At 42.3% G+C, this 24,511-nt stretch overlaps 1 protein-coding gene across 2 annotated transcripts; it reads right to left on the bottom strand.

Annotated features, from left to right (window-relative positions):
* Positions 1-3,911: 3,911 nt before the first annotated feature.
* On the bottom strand, positions 3,912-24,174 carry LOC121323800 (homeobox protein OTX2-like). Of its 2 annotated transcripts, XM_041265015.1 has the most exons (5): positions 15,253-15,324; positions 15,053-15,122; positions 10,165-10,373; positions 8,679-8,830; positions 3,912-7,181 (listed from the first exon to the last, which is right to left on the bottom strand). In XM_041265015.1, exons 3-5 carry the CDS (start codon positions 10,259-10,261, stop codon positions 6,561-6,563), a joined length of 870 nt encoding a protein of 289 aa, XP_041120949.1. In that variant the 5' UTR covers positions 10,262-10,373; positions 15,053-15,122; positions 15,253-15,324; the 3' UTR covers positions 3,912-6,560. The 2 variants fall into 2 exon arrangements, with proteins under 2 accessions (XP_041120949.1, XP_041120950.1); XM_041265016.1 differs by lacking the exons at positions 15,053-15,122; positions 15,253-15,324 and adding an exon at positions 24,155-24,174.
* Positions 24,175-24,511: the final 337 nt, after the last annotated feature.

The raw sequence follows: 24,511 nt of genomic DNA, 5'->3' as shown, positions 1-24,511 counted from the left end.
TAACACTTACAGTTGTTATATTTAACACAGACCTATAGTTCCATTCTTGAAAACGCACTTTTTTGTGTATCCGCTGTCATTCAGCGCATTTTACCCAAATCGTGTTTTTCTTAATTGAACTCGTTCATTCTAACAAAGGTTCGCCTCTGAAGGAAAGCGACTAGCGGGCTGCTTGTGATTGTCCCTGCTGTGTGTGTAACAGTGCTCTGGGACCCGCAGCATTGCACTGGCGAGACACGCTTTTTGTAAATTCACATTTAGGCAGATGAGTTATTAATCTGTTTCTTATTGACTGTGTGAAGCGCTTCGGTGTCGCTGTTGTTTTTCGTGTGCTGTCAGATTACAGCACGAAGGTGCACAGGGCGTTACCTGACACTCCCCGATGTGCTCTGAAGAGAGCTGATCAGTTTCTCCCATTCCCTTACACTGTGTACCAGCAAGCAATGCGCCTGCTCCCGCTCTCCGGGATAGTGTGTTATATACATTGCAATGCACAGGTGCTCTCCACCTACACCGAGTCACTTACTCGCATGACGTGCAAGCCTGGAAACTCACCTGTGAACTGGCTGATGTCGTCACCATCACCTCACAGGGCGGTGCCTCTGCGCCTGTCGCTCCAATTAAAGCTTCTTATTAAGTGATATTGATCATAGAGGTTGAACTTGGACTCGTATGTAGCTTACTGAAACTGTCTACTACCTTATTATTATTATTATTATTATTATTATTATTATTATTATTATTATTATTATTTATTAGGGCGACTTATTGTTACAAAGTATCACATTACAAAATATTAAAACTCATATTAAAAATATTATGAATAATAACCATTAAACACTGTTCATTAAGGAATGCTCACTACGAGTATAATATTATAATTATAACTATACATTATAATTATTATTATTATTATTATTATTATTATTATTATTACTGTAACAGTACAGGTTACTAGGTATTTAATTAATTAACAATCCGCTTTTTAAAATATGCACTGTGTTTAATAAGAAAACACGGTTAGTGTTCAATGTGACACAAACTGTATTTTTCTTAATTAGAGAAGCTGCTCGTTTCTCCTAATCTAATGCATTTTATGCACATTTAACACGATTTAACACGAGGGTTTAAAAAAACTCCCAGTACGATACCCTTTCTTTAAATAGATATTATATAATGTTTGAATTACTATTCGATAAAGCGGAAGCACGGAGTTTAATCTGTTATTAGAACGTGTTATAATATATATATTTTTAATCTATAATATGCGAATGTGTTGCTGCAAGTCACCCTGATTTCAGTGGAGCCCTGCAAGTTCATATCGCAAAGATTGCGCGGCTCAAGTGAAAGGTTCCGGGTAAGATTCTGTAAGCAGACACGATGAGAGCAAGCGTGGCAATAAACTATTATTATTATTATTATTATTATTATTATTATATTATATTTATATTATTATTATTGTTATTATTATTATTATTATTATTATTATTATTATTATTATTATTATTATTATTGTTATTATTATTATTATTATTATTGTTATTATTATTATTGTTATTATTATTATTATTATTATTATTATTATTTATTATTATTATTATTATTATTATTATTATTATTATTATTAATTTTTATTATTTATTATTATTATTATTATTGTTGTTATTGTTATTATTATTGTTATTATTATGATTATGATTATTATTGTTTCATTGAGTGGTCCGTACACATTTTGAATCGCGCTGAAGTCCTGAATGCAATGCTATGTCATTTACTTTTCTTTAATGCGAGACAATTCCACACCCATTTCAAACAACGTACCATGTAATTAACTGCATGATACAATTAGCAACAAACAAACAAACAAACCAAAAAAACCACACAACAGCCCCCAAGAATCCTGTTTGTTCTGATCGCATATTTGAGAATAACTTGTGAAGTGTTGGGCTGCGCTGGATTTGTGAGCGCCGCGTTTTGAGCCTGTGGAACAGTATAATGTATGAGACACTGCCAGCACGTCGCCGTTCCGCAGCACCCCTTAGCCTCGTTCTGTTAACGGGTTCGTGTTTCCAGCCGTGTTCGCAGTTTAGAGAGCGCTTCCTTGCCTAAGCACTGCAGTGAAAGGCCGGTTATTGGCAGTGTCACGGATGCTAATTGAATGAACGACAAAACCCTAACTCCAGCGCCACTGCCACTTCGTTTTCATCTTGCTTTTTGCTTTCTTCCCCTCTCATTCAGACAGTCACAATTAGGACGCGCATTGCTGGAGTCAAACCTCTCAAGGAAACAGAAAAAGCCGACATCAGGAAAACTTTCTGTTTCTTCCCTTACCCGATTGTAGTACTGTTGCATTCGCCCGTTATGTTAGACAGAGACGGCGGCTATTGTTCTCGCGAACAGGGGCTTTTTGTGGTATTTTTACAAATCGGATTGTGTTCGTCAAAGGCATTAAAAACAACTGATTCTAATGCCCGTCCGCGTTTATAATCGGGATCCGAGAGAGAGAGAGAGAGAGAGAGAGAGAGAGAGAGAGAGAGAGAGAAGGGAGAGAGAGAGAGAGGAAGGGAGAGAGAGAGAGAGAGAGAGAGAGAGAGAGAGAGAGAGAGAGAGAGAGAGAGAGAGAGAGAGAGAGAGATGCTATCTGAAACTACCTACAACACCAAACCCTCACACAATTATTTTAGGAAAGCCTTTATCCCAACACAACGCTATACCCCCGCTAACAGGAGAGACTCAATAAAGACAGCGAGGTGGCAAAGCGGGTTTACTTTAAAAGAAAAAAACAACAACCTGGCCAAAGAGAGAAAGAATGTTCTCGATTTGCTGGGCTCGTGTTTCTGTTCCAACCTTTCTGCATTTATTAGAAGTGGCGCTTCTTTTGCAAACTGTCTGTACTATCCGAGCGCGCTTTCGTTTTTAAATAACCCTTCTTTATATGTAAGAATCGAGAATCCCATTAAACCTAACAACACTGTAACCCAAAAACTAAAACTAAAGTCATCTTCTTAACCTCGACGCGTATTTGCACGGTAAGACCCTGGCTGTGTACGCTAGCTTCGCTATTTTAAAATAATAACCCTTTGGACCCAGTATACTCCAGCGTGGGCCCCTCGGCCGAGAAACCCCGCCTGCTAAAAGCAGGATTAGTTTTTCATTGAAGTTGGGATTAAAAGCGCTTTCCCATGCCTCGAATTCCACTGGAAGTTTCAAGAGAAGAGTGGAGACTGTCGGAGACTTCTTTCTTTCTTTCTTTCTTTATTCAAAAACATATTTTCACATCAGTCAGAAATGCAGTGGAGAAGTCACCAGGGTATTAGAAACGACAGTAATGTTTGTCCACCTTTTTCTAAAAACAGAACTAGAATTTAGTTCAGTTTTATATTTTAAAAATATGACAAAACTCGGGACTAGTAGCCTATCGAATAGACTCTAGGGCTTATACAAAACGAGGTTATTAGTCGCTGCTCTGTAGTGTTGATTTTTTAAAAGCTTTCTCTGCATTGTGATAAACTAGTTGGTAAATTGAATGCCAGTGAATTCAAAGCACTGTCGTGTTAATCGCTTTGTTGAGAACACGCCATTCCCTCGCAGCGATGAGTCTACACTATCAAACCGAATATTTACTATCTAAACATGTATCTTATTATGAAAGCGATTAGAAACACAGCTCGGTTTAACCGACCAAAATAATAATAATAATAATAATAATAATAATAATAATAATAATATAATAATAATAATAAACCCACACATTACAGTGCAGCGTGTATCAATAAATAGTGAAACGTGTTTGCATAGTGCATTTCATTATTTTTTGTTTTGTAGATTGAAGCTTTATTTGTTTGTATTCGAATAAAAGATAAATAAACAGGCAGCGCGAATGTCTTTACAAAGTATAGCCCTGATTCATTTCCTCTGGCAACTCGCTGGACGCAACTGTTTGTTTTTTTGTTTTTATATGGTAAAATGATAAAATGAGATCTTACAAGAGTTTGAAGAGGATGCGCAGAACAGACTAGTCAAACAACAACAGCTTTATATTGTATTCCACACCTGGCAATCTTTAATCAAGGGAGCAATAAATACCGCAATGAAACACTGATTACAGCATGAAGGGCTTCAACAGGGACAAAAGAAGAATTCATTCACCATGTTTAAAATACACACCACTCAGAGATCTCATCTAGCGACTGAAAACCCGGCGTGGAGCGCTCTTACTGCCACGCGTTCTGCTGTGATCATCGTACAAGATAACGCTACAGCACACCGACCTGCTGCTTGAATCAGCCTTCTCTTAGTGTAATAACAGCTGCTAAATTATACATACACACTATTTAAAATGCCTTATAGCAATGTGACGGAGCCTATAAAACACACCCGCAGCAGTGTGGTTTATTGTGATATATACATTTAGTAGTGAGTGCCTCGCCCGTTCGTTCTTTAAATGGATGAACAAAAGTCTATACAATCACAGGTGTGCGATTCTGGAGGCTCTGTCTTTGTTTTTTTTCTGCATGGTTTCCCGTCAGATTCCAGTTACACCCAGCCGCCCCGTTTCTTACAGGAATGCCCTGATCAAAACACAAAATAAAACAGGCTCTTCGGAAACAGGCCCGGTAGTTTCCGCATTGTAAAGAAAGCTGGCACACTGTTATTTTGTTGTCCGCCCTTCTCAATCAGAGACTTGTGAAAACGTACACAAAAGCACTTTACTCTCGCGTCCCATTTTTGTTAAAACGCGGTCAGTCGGATGGATACCTGAGCTGAACCCCTTTCTTTCATTGTAAACCCACGCATCTGATCTTTTTAATCGGGCGCAAGGAGCTCAACTCTGCGCACGCATGCCTTAACAGAAGCGCTCAGCACCGCGCTTGCACGCCGCTTTGTGAAATGCGTGCAATCTCATGAAGGACCTGCTTATTTTGTCTTGTTGAAATGTGTATTGCGTATTTCATCGTTTTTTTAAACGGCAGTAATAGTCATTGGTGTATTTCCACAGTGTTCCTTAGCGCGGGATTAAGTTGGATTTCTATCCACAGGTTCAGCCGCAATAAACCAACCGCTCTGTGGTAATTAATGCATGGTTATACCTGTCCAGTCATTTGCAGACAAGCCTTTAATAGCGTTGGCCGGACCGACCCCCAATACCATTGTCCATTAAAAATAAATAATAAAACAGCAAATCTTTATTTCTGTCTTTATTTCCGTTTATGAAAGTGGAAGACAATCGGATTTGTGCTAGAACTACTTTAATGTAGTGCGGGATTCAAGCCTGACGTTTATGCATATATAATTATATATAATAATATTCTATAAACAACTGCAAACACACATACACACACACAATGACACACATACACACACGCACACACACGCACACACACACTAATAGTAACCCACTCTCAAAGAAACAGTCACAAGAACACCGAGATCTTAATGTCCATTTTACTTTTAAATTATTATTCCAGCCGTTGGTTTATCGCCATCGGTCCGGAATGACTAGACTTGAATAGGTCCGTGCCATTATTAAATAGGGTGTATGTAGTGGCTACAGGGGTGGAGGGAGAGGGAAGGGAGAGAGGCAATAGTTTGGACGAGGTTTTACAGTGCAATAGAGCTCGTCTTCAATTCAGAGTCTCCCCGGCGTCCTTGCATAGGGGCACCCAGGTTTTCTTATCTCTTAAAAAAAAGTACTTTTTTTTCTTTTCTTAATCATACTATAATAATAAAACAAATAAAACAACACAAAATTTATGAAACCCTAATCAAATCACAGCAGAGGAAGCCCGCTGGTGCGAAGCACACCAACGACTTGCAAACAATACAAGAGATCACAGTTTTGAAGTCTAGCACAGATAAAAAACACACATGTACTATTGATAAGACATACACTGATTGTCTCTTAAAAACTACATATTGACTCCTTATAAACATTTTTTTTCTTAAATAAAGTAGTGCATCTACCACACCCAAGTAGTCGAGCAGTCCACACAACCCTGCCCCGCCCTGCCCCGACCCGACCCAGCTCCTGGTGTTAAGTCTCTTGGTGTGCCAACCAGGGTGCTAGTCGGGAATTAAGGAGCTTTTAGGGAAACCCCACCCATTCTGAGTCTGTAAGCAAGCGATGGTTCTCCTGGCTAGGCTATATATAAATATATTTTGAGTCGTGTTTGTACAGAGTTCTTTCCAAAGTTTCGTGAAAAAAACAACAGGTGCCATTAGGAGACACACACAATCAGAAACAGCCGCCTGTCTGTGTACTTCACGGTTATTAATAAGAAGAAGAAGAAGAAGAAGAAGGATGAGAACAATAATAACAGTTTATTGGCTAGTGCTGGATACTAAATGGCCCCTTTTCCAAAGTGATAACCAAAAAAGGGATTAGGAGTATGCAGTGGTAAATGGGGGAGTCTCACACAGTCGGCTAACCCAGACAGCCCACCCCCTCCCCTCTGCAAAGCAAATCCTGTGAGTCCAGCTCAGAATGTTCAGTCTGTTCATTATAATTACTCATTTCTTATGTCTTGTCTGTTTGTTTTTGTGTTGGCTGGTTGGTTGGTTCACAGAACCTGGAATTTCCACGATGAAGCCTGATCTTTGTAATCCAAGCAATCAGAGTTGAAGTTCAGTTTCCAGGAAGCTGCCTGGTCCTTATAATCCAAGCATTCAGAGGTGGGGTTGAAGCCGAGCCCCGAGGCCCCGTAGCCCTGAGCAGAGAGGGAGGTGGGGGGCTGGTTGAGGTGACTGCTCACAGCGTTGCTGCTCATTGGGCTCAGTGCAGAGCCTGGCCCTGAGAGCTGGTGGTGCATCGGGGTGAGGTAGGACCCGCAGTCCATCCCTCCGAAGTAGGACGTGGAGCCGGCATAGCCCTGGCTGTACCCCGACGCCTGGGTGTAGGTCATGGGGTATGACCTCTGCATGCAGGACGAGGATGTGGAGAGCGGGTCGGACAGTGGGGAGATGGACGCCGGGCTCCAGATGGACGCAGGCGCGCTGCTGCTGGGGATGGCCGGGGTGGAGGTGCTGGCCGGCGGTGTGAATTGGCCGCTGGCCCCGCTCTCGGAGCTGGCCTCTCTTGAGGGAGAGCTCTTCTTCTTGGCTGGACGCACTTTGCTCTGGCCTCCGTTCTGCTGCTGCTGCTGCTGCTGGCGACACTTTGCCCTCCGGTTCTTGAACCAAACCTTGAGAAGAATGGAGACACACAAAGAGATGGAGACATGTGCTTGTTTGTTTTCCTCAGTTGGGTTTTGTTGATTGCATGCATAACAATTGACGAGGGCCTATAATAGCTGCTGAAGTCCCTTGAAAAAGTTTTTTTTTTTTACCTAAATTCTACTTCTGAGGATATTGCCTTCTTTTGGAACAGTCCTACATGCATTATCACACAACAGGAACGATGTCCACCCAACAGTGCATAATAAGGGTGTAATTCTTTAGAGGGATTCTGGTGACACATAAATACAAGAGCGCAAACTCCAGTGACTTATCAGTGTCACTGGAAGAAACCCAGGATACAATTACAGCCTAACCGTGCAGATCTGAGGGTTATTATTTGTTACAGTACATGGGGACATATAACAAGCAGAAATGGTAAAACTAGCAGAGTTTACTTTTAATCATTGAAGAGGTGTTGAGAATAACATTGGAAACAGAATTAAAAGTAAACCGAGTTTACATGTCAGTGAATTTTAAGCTTCAGTATAAATGTATGAGAAGGAGACTGGGCAGAGAGTATGGCAGTGGAACATGTGCGTGGCTTTGTTAGAGAGAGGAGGTGGATAACTCTCTCTTCACTCAAGAGCCTCTGCTTTGTGAGGGCCATCAGTCTACACTGCCTAACATCCCAATTAAAATGAGGTCGCTTGTTTGTTTTTCTGAGAGCACTTGTATTATTCTGCTCTTCCACAAATGTCTCTCTGTCTTATACAGATCAAACTTTAACTCTGCAGGCCGCGGTTGTGTGTTTTGTTACTGGCGGGGGTTTTGTTGTCTTCCTGTACTGCTAGCAATGTTTTTAAACTGAGGTTAGCACTTTTATCATCAATCTTATTATACGGGTCTCGAGTCACCACCGTGTCTAACACTGTGAAACACCGGAGTGAAGGGAAATGATCCTACACCAAGCAGAGCACCCTAGTTACACACCTCCTTCTGAAACTGTGTGTGTGTGTGAACTCTATGGTGTTCAAGAAGTTCCCATGATGAAACTTTGAAGAAGAAAAAAAACAAACAGATTCGTATATAGGAAACATGGTACAATTAAGCAGGCAGTGACGGGAGGTGACTTTTGATTATATATATATTATGACTTTACACTTTCTAATTCAGCAGATCAATCTGAGTGGAAATTTGGCCAGGTTGTTTTTTTTCTTTTAAAGTAAACCCGCTTTGCCACCTCGCTGTCTTTATTGAGCCTCTCCTGTTTGCGGGGGTACAGCCGACTCCACTGAAAATAGATCCAGTCGATGTGTTGGGATAAAGGCTTTTCTAAAATAATTGTGTGAGGGTTTGGTGTTGTAGGTAATTTCAGATTGCATCTCTCTCTCTCTCTCTCTCTCTCTCTCTCTCTCTCTCTCTCTCTCTCTCTCCGTCTCTCTCTCTCTCTCTCTCTCTCTCTCTCTCCGTCTCTCTCTCTCTCTCTCTCTCTCTCTCTCTCTCTCTCTCTCTCTCTCTCTCACCTGGACTCGAGACTCGGGCAGGTTGATTTTCAGAGCCACCTCCTCCCGCATGAATATATCGGGGTACCGGGTCTTGGCGAACAGGGATTCCAGCACGTCGAGCTGCGCTCGGGTGAAAGTGGTCCTCTCTCGCCGCTGCTTCCGAGGAGTCGCTGAAACGAGAACGCGGCGCACACAGCATTGTTAGTTTATTAATAAAGCCCCTTACGTCGCGAGTTTTTATTGACATTGTTAGACATTTGAAAACAGTTCGACGAGTTGTCATGCGAAAAACTTCGAAAAAACATGCATTATAAAATAGAGCGGGCCTTCATAGTCCAGGAATTGAGCACGCAGCCACACACACAGTGACTGAGGGGGAAGCTGAAACTTGCTATAACCAAAGATGATATTAAATATTCAAATCGGACTAACACGGCACAATCAGTCATTTTTATTATAATTACTGGTCTATTTATTGAAAATAGCTGCAAATCTCGTATTTATTTGTGTATGTATTGATGTATTTAAATTAAGCAATGCAGCAATCCAGTTAAACTCCGCGCCCGTGGTTAGTATAGCCCATACGAGCAAGTACAGGGAGTTACACAACAGCATACAGGTCGGAGCAAAAGCACTTTGAATTTCAACTACAGCGAGTCAGCGCTGCCCAAAGGGGCTGCGGAAACGCCATTAGACAATATGAAGAAGATTCAATTAATGATTGACTCTTGGTTCCATCCTGGTAGCGCGTCCCCCGAGGAGGGTGCGGGGCGCAGACCGCTTTATCCCCGCTGAAGAATCGTTAGGTGGTTAAGTAGAAAGGCTTCAGGGCAAACAGAAAGAGCTAAACGAAGAGCTGCTTTAAATGAGACACGAAGTGATCGGACTGTTTGAATACAAGGCGGCTATAGGCTTTACCAGACCCGCACCAAGAGATACTTCATTCATATGCAGTCAGGCTCTCTTCCACGAGTCCACTTACTATTATTATTATTATTATTATTATTATTATTATTATTATTATTATTATTATTATTATTATAAAATATTAATACTAGTGTAACGTAAGTTTAATTGTTGGCGCCCTATTCAAAGCGGGATTTAACCTTACCGCATTTGGAATGGCGTAAATAATAGGCATTATATTATTATTATAATATTATTAACACGATTAGCTTTGCGGGAAATGTGAACAAATACAGTTATGTGAACACAAATACATTCCACATTGAAAACAACTTTTGTTGAAATTTTATCTTCAGAAGTCAATAGTTTATGAATGCTGGGGGAATATTATAATTTATTAGTCTTATAATAGGCTAAATTTATTATTATTATTATTATTATTATTTGAAACGCTATTGCACAATTATCGCAAGCTTACGAAATATATCGAAGACAAACATTTATAATAATAATAATATAAATACAAATAATAATAATAATAATAATAATAATAATAATAATAATAATAATAATAATAATGCGCAGGAGAGTCGCTTACCTGGGTACCCCACGGACGGGTGTAGCAGATCCATTCCCGACGCTGTTAAACTCAGCCCATTGACCGTGTAGGGCGGTTGCTTGAGATACGACATCATGCTAAAGTTCGTTTGTGGGGGGAAGTTGGTAAAAATGGTGAAAACACGTGTAAGGCCTGTCGTGTAGCTTCCTGGGCTGAGTCAGCCTCGCAGATCCTGCAGCCTCAACCTGCTGAGTTTGAAAGAAAGACAGGGAGAGAATGCGAGTATAGTGATCAGTAGTGCTGTAACTGCCCGGGGCTGCGCGCCGATCCTGACGCTTCGGAGACTAAGTTGCGAGTGAGCTTTTGCCCTGTGCGCACTGCTCTCTTAAAGCGGACCCGGGCCCCCAGCTGTCTCACATAACTGCATGATGCTCTCCTCGACAAACGGGTCCCAAAAAAGAAGCTACACCCCATAATAGCAACACGCCTTCACGGAGAACAAAACCCATTCGCTGAAATGCGCACACACATCGCGTTGCAAACGAGGGGACTCGCTATGCATAGCACCCATCAGCTAATTGTCCCTAACACACAGGGCCTGATTGGGATCCATTTGCAGAGACAAAGGCCACTGCTGGTCAGATAAATAATGCTGATAACAAAAGACCCTTTGGGGAGAAACAAAGGGACGAATCCGAGGAGCCCACCGCTCCCCATTCTGAAGGCATTAAACTAGAGCACAGCTTCCTTAATGAAATCTCCGTGCTTTGTCTGCATAATGACAATCACTGTACATTTAAATGGGCTGCTATTAAAATGTGAAGCATCAGCATGAGCAAATGACAAAAACAGCACCTCTCTGGACCCTCTATCTATGCGTGTCCCTCGGCCATTGTCACCTCATTACTAGCCCGGGTAATTAGATTGTGAAGGTAAGAAACAGATGCAGTCTTTCGAGAAGTGTTGATTATATGTGTCTAAAGAAGGTGAACAAACAGGCAATCAACTTCCAATCACAAACTGCCTGTCCGAACCCAACGCGACTCAGCGGTGCTATGCGTCTTCATTTCATAAATCTGCTCAAAAAAACACAGAGTTCAGAAACAACTTCACATTCCCAGATAGCATCCCGTAACAACTTTGTATATTCCGACACAGGGGAAAGCGTCAGAAGAGACTGTTCTAACTGTGTGTTTCAAATGATGCTGTCGCGTTCTTATTTATATATACGTGAGCAGATATCTATATATATATATATATATATATATATATATATATATATATATATATATATATAATGATATATGTATTTTTTATACTTATCAGAACAAGAAAATAAATACATTAATTAAAGCCACTCTAAAATATATCAAATAAAATGAAACAAACTGTGAATTGGCGAAAGTTTGTGAAAGCGCCGAGCAGTCAGATAACCCTGTGCGCACCCAGCCACGCTTTGAGAAGCCCCGGCGGTGCTGGATGACAGCCCCTCGCTACACTGACCTGGGTCGGGAGTTTTGTGGGGCTCGTTTTGTAATAAAGTTATCTGATCTACAGCTTTCCTAAGCCCCCGTCATCCGCCAAAATGGCGACCCTAAAATCTGGTCCGGATACTTTGGAAAATAAACAGGCTGCAGTTTGACAAAGAAACAAAACCACACACGAGACAATTCACTGACACGAAGTGTATTTTATATTTCAGGAGCAAACACTAAACTGTGTGTGTGTGTGTGTGTGTGTGTGTGTATTAACTTGCTTTGACAGGTTTTTGAATGACTAATATTTATTTACTTATTTTATGATTAATAAAATGTATTATATATAATTTCTTTCTTTCTTTCTCTATCTTTTCTATTTCAGATAGATAGGCTATATAGGCCTGTATTTTAAATTTCACTCAAAACAAAGTACTGGCGACTTTTTTTTTTTCTTTTTTTTTTTTCTTTTTTTTTTTTTTTTTTTTTAACTAACAATTTTTAATAATATTTTTAAATCATATTTACACAAATAGATTCTACATAAAACACATTCTATATAACCATGATAGACACCAATGCTATTTTAAACTACCCCCGCTGTTTTACCTGCGGGTCATTTTAAATACAGCCTAGTGACGAGTTCCAAACAATTTTAATACTATTTATTTAAATGGCTTTTAAACTAAGATTTTTTTTAAATTTAAAACACACACACACACACACAGAAAACTAGTCAACTCCTCCATTTTAACGAGGTTAAATGGTGCGGCTGCAGCCCGCTGCAGCTCAGTGAACGGAACCCCGGGTCTGCACGGGTCCTGCTGGACTCGGGTTCGAGCGAGGTTGTTCCTCCACAGCCCTGTCTCTGTGTCTGGCACCACGACCGGACTGGATGTCTAACGGCTGCCCTCTCCAATCTGTCACCTTTTTTCTACACAGAACCCGGTGTCCCAGTTGCTCCGCGCCCGCTCGATAATAATCAGCCTGTCCGAGAATTAATTAGAATGAAAACATGGCTTTTTTTGTTGTTGTCTTTGTTGATACATTAGCGAGATAATCCGGGTGACACGCGCTTCCTAATTGCAGGACGCGGTCTCGGCTCTGCAGCGCATTTACACTCCGTCATTTTCTGCTTGATGAAAACGAAACAAAACAAAAAGACAGACTGGCATTTTGTGTGTTTAAAATAAAAAAAATAAAAACATCGGCGGACTGACAACTGATTTTTTGTCTACATCGAACACATGAAGTTTTTATGTGTGATTTTTATTAATTATATTTTTTAAATTTAAAAACCAACTGCACAGATTTTAAGAGGAGTGGTAAGCACACTTACTTTATATGTATTAATTAATTAATTAATTAATTAATTAATTAATTAATTAATTTTCTAAATTTAGTTTTTTTTTTTCTGGTATATTTGTAAAATGTGTTTTTCAAGTTGGAAAGGTGCAGAGCCCAGTCTACAGCGCGTAAGTGAAATACAGTGGATTGAAATATTAATGTTTGCATGTAAACAGCGATCGGACTCCTTTGATAGATAAGATTTCAAGCCGGCAATGTGTTCCGTTTTATCTTGTGAATCGCAGGTGCATCTTGATAATTTACCAAGAGAAGGAAGCCTTGAACAATCCCACTAACACAAATACTTTTAACCTGCGGGCTTTGAGGGGTTTCATTTTTAAAATAATTCTAAAACACATGTACCCTTTACAGAGATTTATTTTTAATTACACGCCACTTCATTTTCACACATTAATACGGCATTTACTACAAAAAAGTGGAATCACTAGAGCCCCGATTGATAAAGGGATGCGTTATTTTAAAGGCGATACACAAAGCGTGTGAAACGCAACCCATCCATGTTACAACACACACACACACACACACACACACACACACACACACACACACACACACACACACACACACACACACACACACACACACACACACACACACACACACACACACACACACACACACACACACACACACACACACACACACACACACACACACACACACACACACACACACACACACACACACACACACACACACACCACACACACACACTCACACACACACTCACACACACACACACACACCACACACACACACACACACACACACACACACTCACACACACACACACACACACACACACACACTCACACACACACACACACACACACACACACACACACACACACACACACACACACACACACACACACACACACACAGCGTGATTCCAGGCCGAACACGTTAGCGCCCGTTTACTGTGTTGCACTGTAGTTAGAAATACATTACAGTCTCATAGCACGTCATTAAAAACAACGCGACAATTAGAAGGAATTCGCCCAAGCGAGAGCGGCTATTCATCCCTTCAAGGAGTAAGGCTAGGTCTTCAAATCAAAGCCGCGGCTTACTTGGGCTATATAGCAAAGCGCCACTTCAAAACAGAGTTTTCTTCGTTTTTTTCTTGTATCGATCTGTCTGGGCAGGTTGAAAATCTGTCTATTGATAACTGGGAAGCGATGGATTCGATTCTAGACCCTCCCCCCTTTCTGATGCAACCATCAACCGGCAGCCGACCACAGCCTGCCCGCCCGCCCGCCTGCTTTCGGGGCCGAGGAGAGAGGAGGGAGCGGGGCTACACCAGCAGTGAAAAAGACCAGGATCCACGCCTCCTCAATTACCGCTCTTTGTCTGGCTGCATTTCCATTACAAGGAAGGACATTCAGTGGAATTTGGAAGAAAAAAACAACAGGGTATGTTGCTTAATCTTACAGCGAGTTTGGTTGCCGTTTACATTATTATTTTTTGTAATATATAAAAGCCAGACCAGCACCGGCAACATTCAAGCTACCCACAACGAACCAACCAACCAACCAACCAAACAAACAAACAAAAACGGAATTTAGTAAATATGAGAATAATTCTAAATGAGAATACAAAGTATTCACCGGAAATATACTCGAGTATTACAATCGCTTGCTGTTTATTATTGTGTGTTTATTTCTAAACAATCCACTTGTGCCTTTTTAAAAGAGTAACTGTGCTCAAAGACTTGCATATCGTTATTATAACGAATTGTACTTTAGCAGACTTGCATATCATTATTATCATGGATTGTAATTTAAATATATGCATATCATTATTCTCATGGATTGCATTCCATTTACAACAATTCCACAAATGCTCAGGAAAAAGTGATCAAATCATTTGAATTTCTAAACCCGCACAAGGAAGTAAGCCGTTTAGACACCGAGTCTGGACGAGGGGAAAAAACCCATCAAATATTAATAACAATACAAATGATTATTATTATTATTATTATTATTATTATTATTATTATTATTATTATTATTATTATTATTATTATTATTATTGTTAGTTATTGTTAGTAGTTGTAGTAGTAGTATAGTTCATTTAATATTTACCTGGTCTTGCTAGTCGATTCCTCCGAAATTAGATTCCTTCCGCAAAAAAATCCGTCAAAATCGCAAAATACTGAAATGAAAAAAGCAAACAATATTTCTATGTGTATTGATTTATTGATTGATGGAATGATTGATTTAGTGACTTATGTTCTTGAAGTTGTACAATTGAAAGGCTGGCGTGCGGGTAACGAGTAACACACCCTTTGAAGAACACGGACACATTCAAGTAGAGAGGAGCTGTCTTCTACTTCGTTTTGTTCATGTTTGTTATATTTATTATGTTGTTATGATAAGCATAATAATATATTAATAGTTATAATATATATATATATATATATATATAATACTATATATATATTATATATATAATATATATATATATATCTATATATATATATATATGTGAAGTTGCTGGGGGTCTTGGAGAACGCGTGCTTGTTCAGTAAAGCCTGGGAGCCGAGGTCTGCCTCTTCCTCTCACGGGGAGATTTGCTGAGAAACAAAATCCTAAAATCTCGCCAGCAACTTTTTGACGCAAACTCCCCAGCCAATGGCAGAGAGGTGGTGATTGACAATATACCCCTCGAAGCCAGAGGGAAAATAATAAACACACACACACACACACACAACACACACACACACACAGAGAGAGAGAGAAACACACACAGAGACACACACAAACACAGAAACACACACGCACACACACACACACACACGCACACACACACACACACACATACACACACACACATACACACGCACACACACACACACACACACACACACACACACACACACACACACGCACACACACACACACACACCACACACATACACACGCACACACACAAACACAGAAACACACACACACACAAACGCACACGCAGAGAGTGTGCAGAGCACGGCGGGGGGTTAGCGGCACTGAAACTCAGGGGATGGCGCAACAGATGCAGCAGAATCGAACAGCATGGGTGTTTTTTTTTTGTACCTAAAAAGACGAGAGTCTCTAGGGAGGCAGGTGCAGATTTTGTATTCAACTCCAACTAGTTACAAAGGTTAAAATAATAAAAGCAATACCCTAAAACCACCACAACCCTAAAGCACACACACACACTGACACACACACACACACACTGACACACACACACTGATACACGCACTCTGATACACATACTGACATACACACACACACACACACGCACACTGAATTTTAGTTCAGTAATAATAGTGTTTAGAGCTACAGAGTCGTGCAGGGAATATCGGGGCTCAATTTGCCACAAATATATACATTTATGCGCTATGCAGGAGCGAGGGGAGTGACTCGGATCGAAGGATTAGGCGTCTGAAGCACATCGCAGTGCGCAAAGTGAGGGGCCGGGATACGCGAGGGAGCAACGGAAGAGTTTGAACTACATTTTAAAATCACTGGGACCCGACACCTACTGGCACCTATACCTTACGCGCCAATGCACTGGAGATTTCTATAAGGGAGGGACAGAGGAGGCGTCATTTACAAAACAACAAACAAATACGCGCACACACACACACACACACACACACACACACATATATATATATATATATATATATATAACTCGGCCACATGGGTACACACGCATACACAAGGACGTGTAGTTTCACACACACACGCCAGACACACACACACACTATCACATACAAATATACACACAGAACACACACGGGAAGAGGGAGGCGTCCATTACAGAAGACATATGGGAAACAAGCACCCACACACACTCTCACAGACAAATTACACACTTCACAGTGGAGGTAGTATACACAGATAAACATCATTCGGGTCGATTCACACACACACAGGTTGAGGCAGCTATATACCGGCATACATCACCGCCTGGTAATGCAATCAGGGCACTGAGCACGCTATCCATACCGGCACCGTACATCACCGCCTGGTAATGCAATCAGGGCACTGAGCACGCTAGGCACCGTACATCACCGCCTGGTAATGCAATCAGGGCACTGAGGCACGCTGTCCATACCGGCACCGTGACAAACATCACCGCCTGGTAATGCAATCAGGGCACTGAGGCACGCTATCACAGACACACACACAAACACACACTACACATCAGGGCACTGAGGCACACACACACACACACACACTATCACATACACATACATCACACAGACACACACCGCCACCGTACATCACCGCCTGGTAATGCAATCAGACACTGACACACACACCGTACATCCCCGCCTGGTAATGCAATCAGGGCACAGGCACGCTGTCCACACACACAAGGGCACTGAGGCACGCTACCATACCGGCACCGTACACCGCCTGGTAATGCAATCACACTGAGGCACGCACATCCATACCGGCACCGTACATCACCGCCTGGTAATGCAATCAGAGCACTGAGGCACGCTATCCATACCGACACCGTACATACCGCCTGGTAATGCAATCATACTGAGGCACGCTATCCATATACATCACGCCTGGTAATGCAATCAGGGCACTGAGCACGCTATCCATACCGGCATATCCGCTATCCATACCGGCACCGTACATCAACCGCCTGGTAATGCCATCAGGGCACTATATATATATAGCACCGTATATCACCGCCTAATAGTATATATATATATAAGCAGATACATTTTGATCGAGGAAAGCAAAAGAGGATTTCAGCATCTTACGGTGACAAACACACCTGCAATGAATTTGTGAATGCACGCCACACTGTGTTCATTTTACAAGTAAATAAATAAGCGCAAAAATAACAGAAAAATAAATAAAATTCAAACTATAGGCTCAGAATACTTATAGTGATTATAACAACACTAGAAATACCAATTCGAATAAAAACATTGTCATTTAAACAAGTTATAAAAACAAATGCTATCGATAGTGTGGGCTTTGAAACGGCCTGGTGGGTAACACGCATACACAAGGACGTGTAGTTTTGTGGGGGGTGAGTGGTAGTAGTTATTTTACAGTGGAGGTAGTATAATCGGGATAAACATCATTCGGGTCGATTCGTTCTGTGCCAGGTTGAGACGCGCTATCCATACCGGCACCGTACATCACCGCCTGGTAATGCAATCAGGGCACTGAGCACGCTATCCATACCGGCACCGTACATCACCGCCTGGTAATGCAATCAGGGCACTGAGGCACGCTATCCATACCGGCACCGTACATCACCGCCTGGTAATGCAATCAGGGCACTGAGGCACGCTATCCATACCGGCACCGTACATCACCGCCTGGTAATGCAATCAGGGCACTGAGGCACGCTATCCATACCGGCACCGTACATCACCGCCTGGTAATGCAATCAGGGCACTGAGGCACGCTATCCATACCGGCACCGTACATCACCGCCTGGTAATGCAATCAGGGCACTGAGGCACGCTATCCATACCGGCACCGTACATCACCGCCTGGTAATGCAATCAGGGCACTGAGGCACGCTATCCATACCGGCACCGTACATCACCGCCTGGTAATGCAATCAGGGCACTGAGGCACGCTATCCATACCGGCACCGTACATCACCGCCTGGTAATGCAATCAGGGCACTGAGGCACGCTATCCATACCGGCACCGTACATCACCGCCTGGTAATGCAATCAGGGCACTGAGGCACGCTATCCATACCGGCACCGTACATCACCGCCTGGTAATGCAATCAGGGCACTGAGGCACGCTATCCATACCGGCACCGTACATCACCGCCTGGTAATGCAATCAGGGCACTGAGGCACGCTATCCATACCGGCACCGTACATCACCGCCTGGTAATGCAATCAGGGCACTGAGGCACGCTATCCATACCGGCACCGTACATCACCGCCTGGTAATGCAATCAGGGCACTGAGGCACGCTATCCATACCGGCACCGTACATCACCGCCTGGTAATGCAATCAGGGCACTGAGGCACGCTATCCATACCGGCACCGTACATCACCGCCTGGTAATGCAATCAGGGCACTGAGGCACGCTATCCATACCGGCACCGTACATCACCGCCTGGTAATGCAATCAGGGCACTGAGGCACGCTATCCATACCGGCACCGTACATCACCGCCTGGTAATGCAATCAGGGCACTGAGGCACGCTATCCATACCGGCACCGTACATCACCGCCTGGTAATGCAATCAGGGCACTGAGGCACGCTATCCATACCGGCACCGTACATCACCGCCTGGTAATGCAATCAGGGCACTGAGGCACGCTATCCATACCGGCACCGTACATCACCGCCTGGTAATGCAATCAGGGCACTGAGGCACGCTATCCATACCGGCACCGTACATCACCGCCTGGTAATGCAATCAGGGCACTGAGGCACGCTATCCATACCGGCACCGTACATCACCGCCTGGTAATGCAATCAGGGCACTGAGGCACGCTATCCATACCGGCACCGTACATCACCGCCTGGTAATGCAATCAGGGCACTGAGGCACGCTATCCATACCGGCACCGTACATCACCGCCTGGTAATGCAATCAGGGCACTGAGGCACGCTATCCATACCGGCACCGTACATCACCGCCTGGTAATGCAATCAGGGCACTGAGGCACGCTATCCATACCGGCACCGTACATCACCGCCTGGTAATGCAATCAGGGCACTGAGGCACGCTATCCATACCGGCACCGTACATCACCGCCTGGTAATGCAATCAGGGCACTGAGGCACGCTATCCATACCGGCACCGTACATCACCGCCTGGTAATGCAATCAGGGCACTGAGGCACGCTATCCATACCGGCACCGTACATCACCGCCTGGTAATGCAATCAGGGCACTGAGGCACGCTATCCATACCGGCACCGTACATCACCGCCTGGTAATGCAATCAGGGCACTGAGGCACGCTATCCATACCGGCACCGTACATCACCGCCTGGTAATGCAATCAGGGCACTGAGGCACGCTATCCATACCGGCACCGTACATCACCGCCTGGTAATGCAATCAGGGCACTGAGGCACGCTATCCATACCGGCACCGTACATCACCGCCTGGTAATGCAATCAGGGCACTGAGGCATCTATACCGACACCGTACATCACCGCCTTGGTTACTGAACAATTATTATGATTATTATTATAACTGAGGCAGAACTGAGAAGACATGAGACAGAGCAACCTCTTCACACAAAATGAGACTTAAGACAAACAGATACTTTGGAAAAGACATTTTTTTTTTAATAAAATAATAATAATAATAACGGCTAACTTAATAATTGTAATAATAATAATAGACTTGCATTTAGAAATTATATTAAGTAGTACAGGGTTAGGGTTGGCTGGGTTTTATTTCAGGATCGTTCAGGATCTATATATCGCAGCCTTGGTTAAATTATTATGATTATTATTATAGCAGAACTGAGAGACATGTTCAAGTAAAACTTTACAATTTTTTTTTTTAGAAACTAACACATTAACGGCTAACTTTAATTGTATTTGACTTGCATTTAGAAATAAAAATAAGTAGCAGTTTTCAGATATCAGATGCAGACACACACACTACACTATATATATATATATATATACATATATATATATACTATATATATATACACACACACACACACACACACACACACACACACACACACACACACACACACACACACACACACACACACACACACACACACACACACACACACACACACACACACTCACACACACACACACACACACACACACACACACACACACACACACACACACACACACACACACACACACTCACACACGCACACACACATTAATGTATACAATGAAATGGCATTTATGTGTTCAGCATAAAATATGAAACAACAACAGCATCGCCATTCATTGTTTACTTGTGAGAAAACACAGGTCTGATCGTGGAGACTGTGCCCTGGAGGGACAGAGAGAACAGTTCTTTATCTATAATGTTGAACAGGGTTAACTTGTGCTTCAAATCTATTATTAACCTCCCTTTCAACACCGAGATAGAGTTAAACAGTTTGAACAGAAATCCAAGTGCAAGCAACCAAGTGAAAAGCAATAAGAGTTTCCCACCTTAAATATATAACAAGACCCCCAAATTAGCATCGGGAGATCGCTCCACACAGCCGCTCTTTCATATGTAGCCGTGATTAACACGTGTGTTGAATTAGAGCAACGTGCACGACCAAGAACATACATCAGACAGAACATATAATACTGAAACACAAAACAATAGGGGGAAATAATAATAATAATAATAATAATAATAATAATAATAATAATAATAATAATAATAATAATAATTGCCATGGCTTTAGAATGTTCATACAATCTAAATAGAAGAAGAAGAAGAAGAAGAAGAAGAAGAAGAAGAAGAAGAAGAAGAAGAAGAAGAAGTTGTTGTTGTTGTATTTCACAATTAAAGTTCCCCTTCTAGACTTTTTAACTCCCCTGTGTACCCGAGTGGCTCCTAAAGCAATACTGTGATGATATTGTCACGGTTTGGAAATGTACCCCCTAAATAGATATACGTTTTACACGCAGCTTCATCAGAACTACTCGCTTTGTCGTAAGGGGTATTGGAACAGTATTTGTTTAATATTATTTATTGAATGATTGAATTATATTGGGATTTTGTTTTGCACGAGGTTTTCAGATCGTGTGATGCTGGGGATGCGGGTAAAGGAAAGTTTGAATTAAGTGAGTTCTGCATTAATGTATGTGTTTGTTTGTTTCTTTACTCTTAATAAACTGTGTTTGAAGCTGCTATGCCCGGTCTGTGTTTGTCTCTATGGGAGCAGGTGTCTAAGACAGCAAACTTTTAAAACGTATTCTGGTACTTAACTGAAATTAAGCAGAGAACTCTGTCACGGGACTCAACGTGATCTATAGCTCTCTATCTCTATCGCTATCTATCTCTATTGCGAGGGGATAGCTGTTACAATGAATGATATCAAATCGCAGTTGCTCTCTTTTGCAATATTGAAAATCCATTATATTGGACTGTATCTGTGCTGAAAATAATATTTAAAAAACTTAACAACGTTTTCTTTCTTTCCTTTCTTTTTTTTTCTGTGACGAGGCACACACTACAATATATTTTATTTTTTACACAACAGATTAAAGTGTTACTTTGAAAAAAGAAAGAGCTGCGGTCCCCACTGTGTCCCGGGTACGGCTCGAGTTTTGTTAGGGATTAGGGAGAAAGCCCATTTTAATTGGGTGTTCTTTTCGCTGCCTCGCAACTTTGTTTGCGTCAAACTCTGTAATAGGAATTAATTCAATAAAGCATTAAAATCCAGCAAGGGGTGGAAAGGGGCTCGGTGTCCGAACAGAGACCAAATACATTCCCTAAATTATGAAGAGAAAATACATGACAACAATTATGAAAAACACACACACTCGCGTTTGGGACAATTGAGTGTTCTGTCTTAAAATGCCCAATCCTGCTGAATGATATATAGATTACAATTGTAAAAAGATATACTATAAAATAAGATGAAATAAGGCAATATATAAGAACCCTCCCTTGTGTTACCCTATCCAGACAGCACTGTGTACCCCCTTGTGTTACCCTATCCAGGCAGCACTGTGTATTCCCTTGTGTTACCCTATCCAGACAGCACTGTGTACCCCCTTGTGTTCCCCTATCCAGACAGCACTGTGTACCCCCTTGTGTTACCCTATCCAGACAGCACTGTGTATTCCCTTGTGTTACCCTAACCAGACAGCACTGTGTATTCCCTTGTGTTCCCCTTTCCAGACAGCACTGTGTATTCCCTTGTGTTACCCTATCCAGACAGCACTGTGTACCCCCTTGTGTTCCCCTATCCAGACAGCACTGTGTACCCCCTTGTGTTACCCTATCCAGACAGCACTGTGTACCCCCTTGTGTTCCCCTATCCAGACAGCACTGTGTACCCCCTTGTGTTACCCTATCCAGACAGCACTGTGTATTCCCTTGTGTTACCCTAACTAGACAGCACTGTGTACCCCCTTGTGTTCCCCTATCCAGACAGCACTGTGTATTCCCTTGTGTTCCCCTATCCAGACAGCACTGTGTACCCCCTTGTGTTCCCCTATCCAGACAGCACTGTGTATTCCCTTGTGTTCCCCTATCCAGACAGCACTGTGTACCCCCTTGTGTTCCCCTATCCAGACAGCACTGTGTACCCCCTTGTGTTCCCCTATCCAGACAGCACTGTGTACCCCCTTGTGTTCCCCTATCCAGACAGCACTGTGTACCCCCTTGTGTTCCCCTATCCAGACAGCACTGTGTACCCCCTTGTGTTCCCCTATCCAGACAGCACTGTGTACCCCCTTGTGTTCCCCTATCCAGACAGCACTGTGTACCCCCTTGTGTTCCCCTATCCAGACAGCACTGTGTATTCCCTTGTGTTCCCCTATCCAGACCTATTTAGGCACTTTGGGCTAATTTTAACGAGTCCCTTTGTACAGCGTGTTGCAAAAAGGATAACACAAATAAATATGTAAATGCGTTGATAATGCAGTATAGGCCTAGACTGGCTAATCCAGACCCTGGCTTTCCGAATTGACCCGTAATCCGGACCGGGCCGAGAAGCAGACTGATGGCTGTACCTGTGAGTTTGCGCACAGGTGCAGTTAAACACGGCTCCATACAAGGGCCTGCTCCTGCAGAGTCCAGTGCAGCGTGGAGCACCTCATCGTTTCAAATGTCAGCGGGCTGCTCTTTAGAATGACCCTCCTGATTTGTCGCATTCTCCTCAAATAACCAGCCTTGCTTCATACAACGCCAACATCATAATGCACCTTCCTAAATGATTATTATTATTATTAGGAAATCGCTTTTGCAATATTTTGCAAACAAAATGAAGATGGGATATTAAGCCTTTCCAGGACACCAAATCAGAATAAGAACACTTATGAATATGCGAACAGTATATAATAACATTTCAAAAACCTTCTCCTTTACCAAACAATCGTTCTACAAAAATATATGCAGCATGGATTTCTTTAGCCTGTAACTCGTTGCTCTCAACAGAAGCGCTATTAGCTAAATGAATTCATTATTCATTTGTATAAATACCACACAGCCTCGGGGAGGGCAGTCTTTTTCTTTGTAAACCCACACCTTGTGTTAATGCCAGTAGCAATGTGGAAGCGTTGCTAGTTGGAAGTTAATTGAAGCAGCTGTACGGTTTGCTGTGGTACCCTTTCTTTTCCCGTCACTTAACGCGAAGGGAGAGGAGATGACAACCCAGCTCCGGGGACTCGAGTCCCCAACGCCCGCCGCACCGGATTCAGAGGCCAGCGTCCTGGATTCCTCAGAGCGCTTTGCTCAAGTCTAGAAATACAAAAATAAACGTAATCAATTAAACTATTGGATGAAAGTAATTAAATTGAAAGAGAACAAGCAAACCCACAAGTAAACATCCATATCTACAATTATTATAGGCTTGTTAACAAAAACAATGTGACTATACCTGCT

Source organism: Polyodon spathula, chromosome 12 (genome assembly GCF_017654505.1).
Source record: "Polyodon spathula isolate WHYD16114869_AA chromosome 12, ASM1765450v1, whole genome shotgun sequence".
Taxonomy (NCBI): domain Eukaryota; kingdom Metazoa; phylum Chordata; class Actinopteri; order Acipenseriformes; family Polyodontidae; genus Polyodon; species Polyodon spathula.
Note: the sequence above shows the minus strand (reverse complement) of the source record. Positions and strands in the feature narration are given on the sequence as shown.